This window comes from Chenopodium album, chromosome 24 (assembly GCF_948465745.1).
Source record: "Chenopodium album chromosome 24, dcCheAlbu1.1, whole genome shotgun sequence".
Classification (NCBI taxonomy): Eukaryota; Viridiplantae; Streptophyta; class Magnoliopsida; order Caryophyllales; family Amaranthaceae; genus Chenopodium; species Chenopodium album.
Genome location: NC_137857.1, coordinates 32,540,603 through 32,558,458, shown reverse-complemented (window position 1 = coordinate 32,558,458; position 17,856 = coordinate 32,540,603). Strand labels below are relative to the sequence as shown.

General features: G+C 36.6%; 2 protein-coding genes across 3 annotated transcripts; one reads left to right on the top strand and one right to left on the bottom strand.

Annotated features, from left to right (window-relative positions):
* Window positions 1–9,035: 9,035 nt before the first annotated feature.
* LOC145612090 (CASP-like protein 2B1) lies at window positions 9,036–12,219 on the top strand. Of its 2 annotated transcripts, none has more exons than XM_081667459.1 (4): window positions 9,036–9,488; window positions 9,775–10,001; window positions 10,260–10,392; window positions 11,702–12,219. In XM_081667459.1, exons 2-4 carry the CDS (start codon window positions 9,781–9,783, stop codon window positions 11,951–11,953), a joined length of 606 nt encoding a protein of 201 aa, XP_081523585.1. In that variant the 5' UTR covers window positions 9,036–9,488; window positions 9,775–9,780; the 3' UTR covers window positions 11,954–12,219. The 2 variants fall into 2 exon arrangements, with proteins under 2 accessions (XP_081523585.1, XP_081523584.1); XM_081667458.1 differs by having other exon boundaries at window positions 9,772–10,001.
* A 1,130-nt stretch (window positions 12,220–13,349) lies between these two features.
* On the bottom strand, window positions 13,350–16,601 carry LOC145612441 (uncharacterized). Its single transcript, XM_081667810.1, has 5 exons — window positions 15,997–16,601; window positions 14,982–15,200; window positions 14,381–14,479; window positions 13,971–14,075; window positions 13,350–13,877 (listed from the first exon to the last, which is right to left on the bottom strand). Exons 1-5 carry the CDS (start codon window positions 16,528–16,530, stop codon window positions 13,683–13,685), a joined length of 1,152 nt encoding a protein of 383 aa, XP_081523936.1. The 5' UTR covers window positions 16,531–16,601; the 3' UTR covers window positions 13,350–13,682.
* Between the last annotated feature and the right edge of the window lie 1,255 nt (window positions 16,602–17,856).

Genomic DNA, 17,856 nt, shown 5'->3' with positions numbered 1-17,856 from the left:
GTTATAAATCTCTTGTTCATTAAAGCTAGTTTTCATGTTCGTTGAAGTTAGACGTATGCAAATGCACAATTTGCCCTTTGCATAGGAGGAGCCCCAGTTTCTCTTTGTTAGATTTCGGAAAAACTCCTTAAATTGGAGTGTGTACTATTGATCAATATATATAGAGTTACAAGAGTAGTCCTCCTCACGATAGGAGATCTAGAATGATAAAGATACAAAATATACAAATATATCCGACAAATATTATCTAACAATAATATCTATCACACCCCCGCAGTCGTAGCGGGAGGAGGTCGTATGCAAAGACTGGATCTGAAGTCTAGAAACAGTTCCCTCGATAGGCCCTTTGTAAAGATGTCTGCAAACTGATACCTGGACGGGACATGAAGAACCCGTACCTCACCTAATGCAACCTTTTCCCGAACAAAGTGGATGTCCATCTCCACATGCTTGGTGCGTTGGTGCTGAACCGGGTTGCTAGAAAGGTAGATAGCGCTGACATTATCACAATAAACAATAGTAGCCTGGCGGAGAGGACAATGTAACTCCAATAAAAGATTCCGAAGCCAACAAGCTTCAGAAACCACATTTGCAACACCTCGATACTCTGTTTCTGCACTTGATTTAGACAAAGTAGGCTGACGCTTAGCTGACCAGGAAACGAGGTTGTCCCCAAGAAAGCAACAGTAACCCGACGTGGAATGACGAGTGTCGGGACAACCACCCCAGTCAGCGTCAGTATAAGTTATCAAGCGAGAAGGAGCAGACGGATATAAATGTAAACCATGATCAATAGTACCCTGAATATGACGCAGAATGCGTTTTAACGCATCAAAATGCGGCTCCCTGGGATCATGCATGAATAAACACACCTGTTGTACCGCATAAGCAATATCTGGACGAGTAAAAGTGAGATACTATAAAGCACCTGCAAGACTGCGATGCAAAGTAGGATCCCGGAACGGAGAACCCGAATTGGCACTAAGTTTGGACTTAGTGTCTACTGGAGTGGCGGCAGGTTTACAAGAGCTCATACCTGCACGCTCTAAGATGTCCTGAGCATATTTCTGCTGAGACAATAACATATAAGAGGGAGTGCGGGTAACCGCAATTCCCAAAAAGTAGCTCAGTGGCCCTAGATCTGACATAGGAAATTCTTTCTGCAAGCTAGAAATAATTCCCATGCGCAACCTGTCAGAAGATGTAACTAGAATAATATCATCAACATAAAGCAATAAATATGCCAAATCGTCTCCTTGCCGAAAAGTGAAAAGAGAAGTATCACTCTTGGCAATGACGAAACCTAACTTGATCAAGAAGTTTGCAAAACGCTGATACCAAGCTCGTGGAGCTTGTTTCAAACCATATAGGGCTCTGCGAAGACGGCAAACAAAGTCAGGTTTTCTCCGATCAACAAAACCCGGAGGTTGATGCATATATACTGTTTCCTGCAAGTCACCATGAAGAAAAGCATTTTTAACATCTAACTGATGAATGGACCACTTTTTAGCCATGGCTAAACTGAGTATTGTACGAATGGTAGCCGGTTTGACCACCGGACTGAAAGTCTCATCACAATCAACTCCAATTTCCTGCGACCTGCCATCACATACAAGACGAGCTTTGTGCCTTTCAAGGTCACCATTAGACTTGTATTTATGCTTAAAAAGCCACATACAATTAACAACATTCACCCCTGTAGGCCTAGGTACCAAATCCCAAGTCCCTGTTTTAATTAAAGCACTATATTCATCAAACATCGCGGCATTCCAATTATGGTGTAGGAGAGCTTGTTTGTGATTTTTGGGTAACGGGGATTTATGCTCAATGGTTAAGTGGGCATATTTTGGGTTTGGTTTAAAAATGCCATGGCGAGATCTCGTCTGCATTTGGGGTGATGTGAGGATGTTGGGTCGAGTAAGCATAGATGATTGGCGAGGTGGAGGGGTGTAAATTTGTGGGCTAGAAGTTGCTGCCATAGGAGAACTGGGCCCAGAATTCGGCGAGCCCAGTTGCGGGGAAGTGAGAGATCCAGCGCCCGAATGGTGGGTCGCTGGACCTGGGCTGGCTGGGTCTGTCTGGGCCGCTGGGTGTCCATCGCCCGCTGGGCTAGACGGCCCAGCTGGCTGGTCTGGCAGGCCTCCCACTGTTTGGGCCGCTGGATTTCCAGCGCCCAATGGGTGTGGAGGTTGGTGTTGGGCTTGGTTTCTTGAGCTGGGCTGCTGCAATAAGACATGGGTTAGTAGAGGTGATCTATCATCAATGCCCAAAAAATCATAATCCTTTAAAGTGAACTTGTCAATATCTTTAAAGGGAAAAATAGACTCATTGAAGGTTACGTGTCTTGAAATAATAACTTTGCGGGTTGTAAGATCTAGACATTTGTAACCTCGATGATTAGAGGGGTACCCTAAGAAGACACAAGGAGTGGACCTAGGAGCAAGTTTATGTGGAGCAATAGCGGAAAGATTAGGAAAACACAAACATCCAAAAACCCGTAAATGATCATATGAGGGGTTTCTACGAAACAAAGCTTGAGCCGGGGTCATGTGCTTAAGAGATTTGGTTGGCAAAATATTAAGAAGATAAGTGGCCGTCTCTAGAGCATGTGACCAATATGAAGGTGGCAAGGAAGCATGAAATAATAGAGTTCGTTTGACATTATTAATGGTTCTAATCATTCGTTCGGCTTTCCCATTTTGAGAAGAAGTGTGAGGACAGGAAAATCTAAAAACCAATCCATTGTCAAGGCAAAATTTTTTGAAGGGGTTATTGTCAAATTCGCGACCGTGGTCACTTTGGAAGCATTTAACAGGACGTTCAAATTGTGTTTGCACATATTGTCGAAAATGTAAAAAAGATTGGAAGGCTTGAGATTTATAAGCAAGAGGGATAGCCCAAACAAAATGTGTAAAATCATCAAGTAGAACCAAATAATATTTATGACCATTAACACTCCGAATCGGAGAGGTCCACAAATCAGCATGAATAATGTCAAAAGCAGACACAGTATTATTATTTGAATCATAGAACGGAAGTCTAACATGTTTTCCTATTTGACAAGAATTGCAAAGAGAGGGGTCGTGCTCCTTATTACAAGAAATAAATTTATTGCTCCTAAGAAACTGTAAAGAGGAAGGCCCGGGATGTCCTAAACGATCATGCCACGGGTTGACTGCTGTGAGAGATGTGGCTAGACATGTGCTTGGAAATTGGGTTGTGACTGGATAAAGCTCCCCGGCACTATTGCATCTCGTTATTACCCTCCCCTTACGAAAATCCTTCACAGAAAAACCATTAGGGTCAAATTCAATAGACACCGAATTATCAGAAGTAAATTTACGCACAGAAATTAAATTTTTGATAATTTGTGGTGCAAGTAGAACATTATTAAGCCTAAGGTTATTATTTGGGAGGGAGGTATGACCATAGCCAGTAATTGGAATGTGATGCCCATTGCCTACTAAAATATGATTATTAGTGCTTAAATTAAAAAAGGGAAGAAGAGTACCGGGATTGTTTGTCATATGAGACGTTGCACCCGAATCCATGTACCATCCATTTTCCGGAGTGGACAAGTTCATTGATGAATATGCACTGCCTAGCTCGGTCGGAGTCATCGGTGGGCCATAAGAGGTAGGCCCCATAGAGTATGCTTGCTGAGGAGGCCTACTTAGAATCGGCCTAGGCTGATATTGTCCTGCTGTGGGAAACGGAGCAGGAGGAACGGCCCACTGTTGCTGCTGAGACCAAGCCTGATGCTGATTGGGCCACGCTTGCTGCTGGGCCCAAGGAGGCTGCCTAATAGGATTGGGCTGAAATTGTTGCCATTGTTGTGTTTGTTGTTGACCGTTATGTTGCTGTTGCGTAGTGGTTGGAGCACCACGACCCCGCCGCGGCCACGGCCTTTGCCACGGCCCTTGCCGGCGCCGCTGCGACCTTTCCCGGAGGTACCGCCGCCCCTGCCGGCGGTCAGTTGTTGCGGCTGCTGCTGTGAAGGCTCGGCTTGCTGTGGCGATTGTTGCTGCGCAACAAAGGAAGACGGAGGTGATGATGAATCAGAGTTCCTGCGGGTTTCTTCTAACAAAAGCCGAGAGCGGGCTGTGTTGAACGATGGCAGAGGTTCGGACTGAGCTATCATGGTGGCCACCGTATCAAAATCAGTTTTGTTCAAACCCGCGACCAAGCGAAGAACCAATTTCTGATCAGAAACGGGTTGATCGACGTTGGCTAATTGACCAGCAATGCTTTTCAATTGTTGACAGAACGAGGTAACATTGGCAAAGTTATCAAGATGAAGAGTATTAAATTGATTCTCGAGGTATACCGCCCTTGTACTCTTGTTATCTTGAAAAATATCCTTGATGCGATCCCAAATTTGCTGAGCCGTGGCTTTCCTAGACAACACAGTGTTGAGAAGATCAACATAAATCGTTCCATAAATCCAGTGCTTTACAATAGCATCCAATCGAGTCCAAAACGCATCGGAGATGTCAGTGGGTTTCAGAGTCTTGGGATCGATATGATCAAGAACGTTATATGCACAAGCATGGTTCTCAAACAATTCAACCCATGTGAAATAGTGGACGTTCGTGTAGTCAAGGGTAATTGGGATTGCTGTCTTGATATTATTGACCGCAAGGGCCGGGTGAAATTCATTCACTGGAGGTTTTGGCGGTGGAGGAGGTGGTGTGTCGCCATCTTTTTCCATAGTTGCAAGCTAGGTGAAAAGATCAGTGAAGAAGAAGAAATATGGGCGGCAGTATGTGTAGCGGAAGCAAGAAAAAAATAAAAAATAAAACTAGGATCGTAACCTAAAGCTGTGATACCATGTTAGATTTCGGGAAAACTCCTCAAATTGGAGTGTGTACTATTGATCAATATATATAGAGTTACAAGAGTAGTCCTCAACACGATAGGAGATCTAGAATGATAAAGATACAAAATATACAAATATATCCGACAAATATTATCTAACAATAATATCTATCACTCTTCTTGAGAAACATTTGGTGTTTCTCAAATGGCAAGAATTGTAAATAAAAGCAATTTTATTAATATTTTATTTATTTTTTGGTTGCTGACTCATTCCTCTCCCTCATTCCCTTACATCTCCTGCTTCGTTCTTCTGCCGCTTATCAACGTGACGATGGCGAAATTGTTACCCAAATTAGACAACAACCCACCACCACAGCATAGACCAACCCCAAGTCCCCAACCCACCATCTCGACAGCGATTTCCGACAGTTTCTTCCGGCGGTTTCCGGCGGCGAAATAGTTTCTTCCGGCGGCTTCGCCGCCGAGTTCTATGAAAACCCTAAGAAAAAGTGGAGAAAGAAAGGGCATTGTTAACCCTAGAGGGTAGGTGTTTTTTTAACCTCAAAAGCTGCTTCAATGGTGGAGAGAAAGGTGCTTCAATGGAGGAGAGAAGCTGCTTGAAGCCTTGAATAGTACAATAAGAAAAGTACAATAAATTGTGCAAAAGAAAAAGGAAAATACAAAATTACATTTTTATCCTAGTTTTATTACTTAAAAAGACAAATTTAACCCTATGAGATACATTCTATGTTTATCAAAAAGAGAAACGGGGAATTACCCCTTTGCATATGCGTCTCCACCATCATTGCACACAATAATCGGTCACATAATGGCATATGGTTGTCTTGAATCAACCACGTGAAAGACAAGTTCGTAATTGGTTAAATTGGTAGTTTACATGCAAAGTAAACGGTTCCAATTACACAGGTGGACTCTCTAAAATTCTACATATTAAAAGTGAAAGCTACAATCCACACAATTAGATCATTATCAAAAACTCATACAATTAGATCATTATCGAAAACTTTGTTATCGAAAAACTCATACAATTAGATCATTATTATCGAAAATTCAAGTAAGGTTGGAGATACATTATAGGGTTATACATAATGTCATTTGAAACCATATAAACTCAATAGTTGGTCACTTAAAAACTTGTGATGACCATGAGTCAATATCTGTACATAATTGACTATATTAGTTAAGAGACAAACTCAACACCTAAATGGACTCTCGGGGCCTTGTAGGGTCAATGGGAAGTACTTCATCATCTTTTCATTTCGATTCTGAAATGGTAAAAATTGTCCAAAATTAAAATTAAAGGTTGTAATTCACGCTTTCGGACTAATTTCATATATTTGAAGATATTATGTTGAAAGCTCAAGTGACTTTTGAAGTGTGTCTGGGGGTCATAAAATGTTGTTTGGAATTATATACGCCACTATCAATCACATAAACATTTTGTGATTGCCTTGAGTTAATAATAAAGGGTGACGTCTTAATGATTAAGATAATTGATAGTTTAAAAGCAAATTAAAGTGGATAGTTCCAGCCACCCAAATACGAATCCAAAATGTGGCCAGCCAAGGCCACGACAATGATCCAAAAAACATAAAAGAAGTTTAATTTGCACTAGAATAAATTAGGCAAGATACTTGGTTGATTTAATTTTAGCTTGCATCTCATATTCTCATTGAATGTAGGTTAAAGGTTCAAAACCAGCAACACACTTATTTTCTTTTTAACAAATTATATCTTTTAATCTTTCTTTCTTATTCTTTGTCATAATGATTAAGGGCCTGTTCTCTTCAGATTATTTTTAGTTCAGTTCAATTGAGTTCAGTTCCTAGTATCTTCCTCTCATAAAATATTCAGTTCAATTCAGTTAATTAGAACAGTACAAGCCCTAAAAGTTAAATAGATCTAAGTTAATTTATGAATTACTTTAAAAAATCTGGCTTGATTTACATAAAATTCCTAGATCCTTTATTAAACCACCTAATGGCCTCTTTGGATCTCGTGGATAATGTAGAAAGCATCCCAACCTCTTCTATATCAAGGTCTGAAAATGTCTAAAATTTTCTAAAGGTGAAAAAGCTGAAAGGTATTGTCCACGAGATCAATATTGAAGATTTTGAGACCAAGCGTCAAAAACTCAAATATTAGTGAGAGATGCATTTGAGGATTAAATAGTGTTATTTGAAACAATATAAACTCATTAATCGGTCATGTAAAGACATAGATGATTTGGTTGTTTAGAATTGTGCATAATGAAACTTTCAGAAAGTATTTAAAGTGAGGCCTTATGAAGTCTCATGATTGACAAGAATGATAATTATTGATGTAAAACTACAACACTTAAGAAAAAATTTAACAAATAACAAACGAACTAAGGGAGCATTCTGTATTTTATTTACTTCAGTTTGCTGAATACTTTTCTTTTGCCACATATAACACTTAAAGTACGCAATATCACCAATTTCAATTTGAGTTTTATTTTTAGGGGGGCAGGGCACTTTTCATTCTTCTTCGAAACTAATGAATGGCGGCAGGTCAAGAATTTTGCTAACCTATTCCTCCGGCTTATCACCAGCAGTCTGTTTAGGGTTTCAAACTCAACGTTTGTCGGTAACAAAACATGAGGGTTGCACTTGTTGCGGGACTTAACCCAACACCTGACAGCACGAGTTGACAACAACCATGCACCACCTGTGTTCGCACTGACATGAGTAACGAGAAATCCTGTGCAAAAACACGATCGCGCGAAGGGTATATCAGCCGGCGTTTTAAATTAAAATCACTTCTACTTTTACACTATTCTTAAATTTAACAAGTGATTGTAAAAGTCACAATTTGATGGCTATATTGCATTGACGAACATAATTTAATGAAAAAGTTCAGGTAAAAATAACGAATTTCACCTACTTTGTAGAAAAATTTTAAGATCTTTACAACTCAAAGTGCATAAACATATTTGCAAGCAATGTGAACTCTTGTTGGAAAATTGGATTTTCAATTTGCAAGTTAAAAAGTGGCCTCATAGCTCACAATTTCATATCATCATCATTAGTTGATCCATCTTACTCTTGTTTATTAATTTAATTAGTAGGGTGACATAAAAATGGATGTATATGCCTCCTTTTCACTTTGATGTCGGATTGTTGTGTTTGGTGAATGTTTGATCCAACGGTTCAATATTGATCATCTCAACACGTGTCCCCACCAAAGACACTCATTCAAACCACCAAATTCCCACTAGCACTTAGCAAAGTACAAGTACAAAACAAAAGTAATTATTTCAACCGCATTATAGTACAATCGAGTAATATAATAGTGGTGCTTCACCACCTCCCTCTTTCGGCTTTCAGTCAACACTCACACTAGTCACTTCCTCCAACTTGTTAGTTCAACGAATGATATTAGGATAGATCATAGATAATACAGGTAGAAATTGTACGAATATTAAAAGCTAGCACTTCATTTTAAGAGCAAGGATATGGTAAAATATAGCTGCATCTATACAAAAATGAATGAAGATTTTAATATGGTTTGCCTGAAACTAGAATTATTAATTTGAGTACACATGGTACATAGCCAATAAGTTGAACCTTTTATATATCGACATGTACATGTATTTGATGTATCATTAGATTAGGTGGCCTATATTTGGTACCATGTTCAACTCATAATGTGTATAAGCAATTCTTACGTTGGTATGATCTATCTTGATATTATTTTAACTTTTCCCACGCTACAAAGGAAGAAAGTGTATTACATTCATATAGGTGCTACCACAAAGGAAGTAAGTATATTACATTCTTACGCTGGTATGATCTAACACACACCCCCCCCCCCCCCCCCCCAAATGTAATAGATTAGAGTATCTTAAATTATGCTATGTCTTCTTCAATCACCTGTATCATATAATTATACTTGATTATAAGTCAAATAATGTAATCTAAAACATCACGAGACTAGACACAAGGAAGAACGTTAACCAAAACATATGATCACTGCATTCGATTTTAAGCGTTGTTTGTTCATTTACAAGTAAAAGACAAAACCAATAACAATGACAAAAAAAATTCAAAAATTACCACATTGTTGTGGTTGGAAATTATTATAGCAAACCCTCTCATGGACCCATCACTATACTAGTTACCCTTTTCAGTTAACACCTAGTAACACTAAGAAAGTTTCCACCCCAAACAAATGAACACAAAAACAATGAAAAATCCAGAGAACCACAAGTCTTACTGCACCACTTCATTAACTTGCTAAGACTACCTTATTATTTGTAGTAGAACAAGTAATGGGCCTTCATAAATACTTGTTTCTACCAATTTTCTCTCTGAATGCACTTTCTTCTTGGGACGAGGAACTGTCCTTCCCCATAAGAAAGCTCCAACTCATTTGAGCCTTCTTTAATGCTCTGACCCCTCTTTCTTTTACTTCAATTTAATTTTAATGTCCTCATTTCTTACTGTTTCAGTTTGTACTCCATTTATAAAAGATTGAATTTTGGCCTTCCATTGTTCAATCTAAACTGTGCTTAGTTACTACGGAGTAATTTCTTCTAGGACACCTATTGCTTTCTTGCTTCCACAATTGTTCATCTTTGACCACTTGTCACTTCTTTAGGCATTGCATCTGTTTTTCACCTCTAAAAAGTGAGTATTCATCTCTTTCAATTTTTAATTGTACTTTGGTTATATTTAAGTTTTTACATAATTTGTGATGAATATTGATTTGCAAATTTAATTTGATGGGTCCACAATAATTGTTCCTAAGTGTGTTCATGTTTATTTGTGACTATATATATTTGCAATATGGTTCATTTTCTTGTTATCCATATTGGGTTGATTGTGAATAAGAGAAAAGTTTGAAACTTTCTTCTTCTCTTGCTTTAAGTCTTCTCTAACATAGTTGCTTTAAATTTTGTTTGTGAAAAAGAAGTTGAAGATGAATTTTGGAATTAGTCCTGGAAATGTGGCAGTTCATCATGGAAGTTGCACTGCAAAAGTGGCTGTTGAAAGGAGGATAAAACTAGCAGAATTGGTGTTAAGGGTTTTGATATTAGGGTTGGGTGTTGCTGCTGCTGCTCTTGTTGGCTTAGATAGTGAGGTTAAGGTCATCTTTGCCATCACTAAGAAGGCTTCTTTCACTGACATGAAGTCCCTTGTGTAAGATTTACTTACTTACTTAACCTAATTGAACCCGAGCCTCGGGTTCGATTCTACTTACATTATTCTAATGTAAGTAGAATCGAACCTGGGGCCGAAGTTCCACCATTGAGCTCTCACTTGATTCTTAAGAAGTTATTACTGAAATTAATCTATATTTTTACCCTTAGAATGTTTTTATGTATATTTATGTTGTACAAGTATATATCTTTGTAGTTTGTACAAATATTGATGTTGTTAATTTAATTTGGTAATCAGGTTCTTGGTGATAGCTAATGGTATAGTTGCTGCTTATTCATTGGTGCAACTAGTGAGGTGTGTTTTGGGAGTGATTAGAGGAAGTGTTCTCTTTAGCAAACCTCTAGCTTGGGTCATTTTCTCTGGTGATCAGGTATTTTGATTTTTTCATTTGTGTTATGCTTTGCATTTATTTTGTATTTTTTTAGTTATTATAAGGTTATGTTAAATTGGTTTTTCTTAGTAGAATTTCTATGATACGGAGTAAATGATTTCTTTATGTAAGAAATAGTGACTTTTGGTTAAGAAACTGGTTGGTTGTAACTGCTTTGGTTGTTACAATTTGAATTATTGCAAAATTGACATATAATGTGGTATTGATACTTTAATTTTACAATTAATGGAGCGTTGATATATCAAGTGACAGATAATATTGAATAAGTAATATAAGTCAAGTAGAAAGTATGTTTATGATCTTGTTAAATTGGTAATCCTCAAGATTAAGTAAACATTTTTCTAATCCAATGTACAAAATGATGTAGAATTTGTGTGCTATCTATTAATTGGGATGATTTAGTGGGCCAGACATTTAAGTTTCCTTAGGATGAATTCATAACCTATCTTGTCTAGCTTACTGGTCCCTTAGTTTCTTTAAGTAATGCAAACTCCATCACCATTAAAGAAGTATCATAAAGTGTACTGACACCTAGCATTATGTACGATTTGAGGGTCCATTGAGAAAATAGACTATAGACATTGTACATTTTCTATAAAGGATTAATGCATGTTTGCTTAGTATAGTATTAGAGAGTTCATGGGCCACAAGTTATTATTTTGTTGACAAGAGGCTTAAAAATAATTGATGGTTGGACCCATTCCGACCCAATGATTTGAACCATTTACGGACTAGTAGATCGATATGAATCTCTATATTTGTTAGTAAGTTTGTTAGTGCCTTAGAGGTAAAGGTTGCATTATAGACCGCGCTTAGACACACTGCTGGTGGGAGCCTCAGTTGTTCTGTTATGGATCCTATTATCACATTGGCCATTCTGTATAAATAGTAGATCTTCTTTGTTTAGGAAGAAGAGGAGAGTTAAACGACTTCAACCTGAAAGGTTTACAGAAAAACTGATAATACGAATGAACAAAAAGAAGTGAATTCTATTCAAACTCTATTGCATACACAGTAATCTTGTAAGCTTGAAGTGATCTTTCTGTTTCATTGTAATGTCAACAAAACTGCCAGTAATGCAATGTGTTTGTTACTAGAAACCGAGGCCCATGAAATTATTTATTTGATGAAGCATGAGCAGTTTCATGAGCTTAAATGTATGCTGGTGTACTTAATTATTACTCCTACTCTGCCCTTGAAATAGACATGTCCAACATGTATGTATGACCCTTGAAATATGATACAAGTACTTTTCACAGGCCAAGTAACACAACTTTTGTATGTGCAGGTTATGGCGTATCTGACCCTTGCAGCAGTAGCAGCAGCTGTACAGTCATCTGTGATCGGAAAGTTTGGACAAGCAGAACTACAATGGATGAAGACTTGTGGTTTTTATCCTAAGTTTTGTAACCAAATTGCCGAAGGATTAGCAAGTTCTGTGGTGGTTAGTCTTTGCACGGTGATTCTCTCTGGCATCTCAGCTTATAGCCTCTTTCGCTTATATGGAGGGAACAAAGGGAAGAGCAATACAAGGTGGTAGGCGAGTAGAATAGGAATGTGTATACATATATATATTATGGCTTGTTTCAGGTGTAGTTTTTATCAATGTAATTGTGACTGGAAAGCATTTTTCGATGTGGAAAATGTAATTCTCTCTAGTACTAAAATAATATAGGAATAGCTATGGTAAAGCTTAAGCCTTATCTTGTGTAATTAAAGTTTTTGCTCTTGATGATGGAAATATTGTTACAAGTTTCAAAGTAGGTTTTGTATTTTGCCATTATGTGCAATCATTTTTCACTTGAATCTTTGTGCTTATTGAAGGAAATCAAAACACTTATGCTCTCATGCTTTCATATTTTCTATCATCTACTCTCTCCTCCCTTAAAAATGCACCATCTTCAATATTTCAATTAAGATTTGTATTTCAATTTATCCTAAGAATTTCACTTTATTAGAGCTAAATCTCTAATCTTTTTTGCTAGAATAGATGGAAGTTAAGAACTTAAGATAGAATTGTTCATATTTATAATTTATAATAATGATATATAATAAGTTTAGAGTTTTTTTTTTTATTATTTTTTTTTATTTATTATTATTATTATTTTTTTTGTAAAGTGAAGATTTTACCAATTCAAATACAAACAAGGTTTATATATCCTCTTTTCTCAAAAAAAAAAAAAAAAAAAAAAAAAAAAAAAAAAAAAAGGTTATGTATCCTCTCAAAAAAAACTTGCCTAGGATGTATATGGATAATATTTCCCAATTTTTATCCATGGATACAAACCAATTTTCCCAAGTGTCGTCCCATGTAGGCGCCAATTAATTATTAATATGACATGTATGATTTTTTTTTAATTTTTAGAATAAGATAAAAGTAGGATAGATTCATTAGGATAAAAAAGTTATTTTAGAGTTTTATTTTCAATAATATTTGGAAAGATTTTTTTTTGGACAGGATATTTGGATAGATTAATGGGACAAAATAGTATTTTAGATCAGAGTTTTGTTTTCTATAATACTTTTTGTTTAGAATTTTATTATCTACAAAATACCAATATTGATGAAAAAAAATCACAACTTTAGACAATCCATAAGTAGAAAATTCAAATAACATATACTTCTATTTTATGTTTAAAGTTTTATTTTAAAATTCAATAACCAATCCAGGCATCACACGGACACAAAACTAGTACCTGGTATATAAGTTTTACTGAAATTATTATTATTAGGTTTTCAGAGGAAAGGAAGGGAAGAAAGTCAAGAAACAATTATTCATCAATTAATAAATCTTGATATGGCTGCTAATGATCATGATAACGATATGCAAAATAAAGATGACAATCCAAATCAAGACATTAGATCAGCGAAAGGAAAAAGGAATTGGAAAAGAAAGGATTATACTTGTTGTGTAGTTTGCAAATTGACTAGTGGCTGGAATATGAAGCTTGAAATCAAGGAGGATGATTTGAAGCAGAGTTTCTGTTATTCACTTTATCCACTTTTTTATAAACAGTAAACAAATAGAGCCTTTCAATGTTGGAGGCCTTGAGGCGACCGTTACACCATCTTGTATCCGGAATCTGGGTGGTTCATAGTGTACTTACCGTCCTCACCAATATCTTGGAGATGCATAATAGACAACAATCAGACAATTACATAGAGGATAGTTGTCCAAGCTCTCAACTTCAGACAAAATTATTCAACACTGAACTGATCAACAGCAAATAATAATGAAAACAGAATTGATAGAAGGTTACATAAATGATTCAGATAGCTTGATGGTCCATTCTCTTTCCGTATCTGTATCTATTTTCATCAGACCTGCGAAAATTTGCACGAGTTGTGTTGTTTCCTGGTCTCAAACCTCTATAATGATCAGAACTTCTTGACAGTTTATTAGCTTCCTGGTTCACTTCATAAGTCTCCTCTTCAATATAATCACACCTCATCACCCCAAACTCCTATAATATCAACATTGAAATGAATAAATGTTCCCATTTAGAAACAAAACATTTACAACACACCTTGAACTGAGGTAAAGGTGGAACACATACCTTCGATTTCATCTTTGAATAGCAAGGTGTCAAGCAAGGGTTTACATCGTTCAGCAGCATGTCAACTGGACTATCAGGAGTTGTTGGATCATCATCGCTGAAATCCTGAAATCAGTGTTTCACTATAGCACTTAAACAACAAGGTATATTCCCAAAGAGGAGGATCCAAATTTAAAGTTGTACTGTATCTCAATTCTCACAGTTTAAGACTCATTTGACTATTTTGCTAGATATGGAGCACTTTTTTCACTATATTTCGTCTGGTGGTTAACCTTAAAATGCATGACCCAGGGCAATCGCAAGCATTTAGAATGACAGTTACCTGACTCCAGTCTATTTGTCTATGTATTAAGGTTTTGATCAGAAATAATAATAATAATGTAGCTTGATCGTGAAATGCTTTTACATACCAGGGAATTAGCAGCCTCTTCTTGATCATATATCGGTGTCCTTGGTGAGCTAAAATTACCATCAATGCATGAATTGCCTGTATACTTCACTGCCTTCACCTGTATTCGCAACAATATCTACTAATCTCAATTGTGTATGAAAATATTAAGACAGTAAACAAAGCTTATATAAAATATTTACTAATGTATACTTCCAAAATATAGGATACAAAGTTCTGAAAGCTCACTAATATTGGGGCTTCAGAATGTTTGTGTTATCAACAAATTATTATGCATAAGCCCAAAGGCAGACTTTCCACTGCAATTTTATTTTATACTAACCCCTTGGGATCTAAAGAACGTGATACAAAAGATAGAATCCAATTTGCAACAGGTGCATTAGTAATATTCCCCCCAATTGTAACACATAATATCCAATTTGCAACAGTTGCAAGTGTCATAGTAAGATTAGTAACATCTATCAAACTTTAATATAAAAGCAAACTTAGACAGTTAAGGTATAAGGATCACCATGACTCCTGAGTGTCCTTCAAACAACAATGAACACTAAAAGCATTAAAACGATTAGGAATCATCGAAGCAATGATTGTCGAAACGATACCTCTGCAAGGTCTTCTGAAAGGCATTGTAACTGACCCGTGAGTGAAGAAATCTGCCTCTGAAGAGTTGGAATGACTTGCTTAGCTTGCTTGAGTTCAGAGCCTTGTTTCTGTAAAAGCTCTTCAAGTTGAGAATTCATCTCTTCCGGAAATAAGATGGCACTTTTCAGTGCCTTTATTTCTTCCCTTTGTTTTAAGCACAAATTTTTTAACTTCTCTACCTATAATAATTGAAGCAAACAATATGAACACCTTATAGCCCAGGCCACAAACCTACTTACTTTTGCAAACTAAACATACCAGTAAAATAATGAAATCCATAAAAGCTACTACACATAATCAATCAATCAATTAAAGCCTTAATACCATAAGTGGGATCGGCTACATGAATCAAGAGTGATTATTCCGTGTAGTCAAAAGCTACTACACATACAAGTATAATAATTAAGGGATGCAATCCATTCCGTTCAAACTTGTTACGGAGTATTATATTGATTCAAGATTCAAATATCAGATCAAAACTATCTAAGTCGGTTAAAGCCTTGAGAGACTCGCACATAGTAAGTCAAAATTTTCTAAAGCTTGTTGATTTTATCTTTCAGTATCACATAACATGCAAAGGTCACTAGTTCACTACCCTTTGTGGTTCACTTTACACTAAAACTAACAGCACATAGTCAGTTAAGCCAAAAGAAAAAAAAAAAATCAAAAAAGTAAACTTTTTATGGTATCCAATAAAGGGAAAATTGTCAAATAACATGGAATTAGCATATTTCATCCAAATTAACATTGTCTAAAAATTCAAATCACCTATCAAAACACATTTACAATAATATATTAATAAAAGACTAATGTTAACCGACTTAGTTGGTTAAAGTCTAAAAGGAGCTCGTAGTAGTACCCTGTACCCAAAACATGAAATCAAATCTCGTTTAAATCACTATCCTTTATCACTCTCTATTAACTAAAACCAACATGCATATAATCAAATAAAAAACAGGAGGAAGTGATAATTACTTCAAGATTGCGTTCTTGGAGCAAAGATTTGAGGTCAGAAATCTGAGTTTCCTGATCTTTATTTAAGCTCAGAAGCTCTCTCTCACTCCTCAGCACCATTGCTAATGTTCTGGTATTCGTCTTCACCTCAGTCAACGCCTTCACTTTCTTCTCACTCGAACCCGAACTCGAATTCGATCCTTTACCAAACAATTTCTTAGGAAGAGCGCTCAAATTAGAGCCTTTCCGAGCTGATTTCTTCAAATCCTCTGCTATAAAATCAGCTGGAATGATCAATGGTAACGGTCGATCGCCATTGTTCTTGGTTTTGGAGGTTGAAATTGATCTTTTCTCCATGAATTTCTTGACCATAGTAGTGAAATTATGGTCGGGTTTGGTGGAATTAAGCTTGGTAATTGCATTGTTTTTGGGAAGTTGATTTTTGGGGAGGAATGATTTAGGGTTTGAATTGAATTCAGCGGATGATGATGGTGAAGTTTGGGAATCGAATGAATTGTAACGAGAAGCAGCTTTTCGAAATCCAGAGGATGACATTTGAATATTTGATTGATGAGAAATTGAAGTGAGATAATAATCAGAAAAGGGGGGAAATTTAGGGTAGATTGAATTTGAAATTGAATTATGGAAAACAACAAAGAAGAAAGATAAATAGGAGGATTTGATTTGTTTTGTGTTAATAATATTTGGAATGAGACTTTTTGACAAGTAGCAGTTTGTTGTCGGGTAAATTCAAATTGTTGAGAGCGCGGGATAATCGATGAATCACTATTTGTTGCTATTATGTGTGGTTACTGGTAAGCTAAGCAACTGCTGAGTACGAGTAGTTGTAGTTGTAATTGTTGGTCCATTTAGATTGGGCTTTTCGAGCATTGTTAGTTTGTTACTGGCCTTACTGCCCAACAAGGGCAACCGAGGGATTTAGGACATAGTACTTGAACTTGAAAGCATTATGTCATGGGACGGGTGCAAATCGTACATACAGTGGGTTTAAGCCTTAATGGGGTCGAATTTAGGCCACCTTATCCCATATGCGTAATGTAAGTATTAACCATTATGAAGTATGGAGTACTAAGTATGCATAATTTAATGACACTACTTTGCATTGAAATTTATGTGCGTATTGTACTTAGCGTAGGGGAAAACATTAGCACTTGATGATTAGGTGCGGGGATGATGGAGTTAGCTTCATGGCTTCATGTAGTTCGTACATCAAGTAGAACGCTTAGAAGTTAATGTGTGTCCTGTCAAAAAAAAAAAAAAAGAAGAAGAAGTTAATGTGTGTTAGTGTGTCAATTGAATTCCCTTACTAAAATGCATCATCAATTACCAAGTATTATCCAACATGAAAAATTAGCAAAATTGGTTGTATTGTGTCCGTTGGAGGACAAATGTATAATTTATGTTATGTTTTTTTTTTTTAACATAACTAGTAGATATATAGATTAAAAGGCTATAGCCTTAATATTTACAATAAACATCTCATAGTGATTACAATGAAGATCGATGTTGCAACAAAAAACGCCTATGCAATAGGCTTTAAATACATCCGAGTTAAAGCTCCTACAATGAGCTATATGTACAGCAGTAGAGAACACAAAAGCTTCCTGCCACCAAGAGACTAACCGTTATAATCAGCCATAATTCCAACCCAAACCAAAAGCTGTAGACATCCAAGACTAAGAGAAGAGCATCCACATGATTAGTGATCAACTGCTGTTGCTGCAACACGCTCCTTTTCTGCCTCATACAGCTCAGAAACGCAATCAGGAACTAAGTAGTGAGTTTTATACCCAACTGCCATTTCCCTTCCAAAAACAGCAAGTCGATGAGCTAATTCATTAGCCTCCCTTGGAATATGAG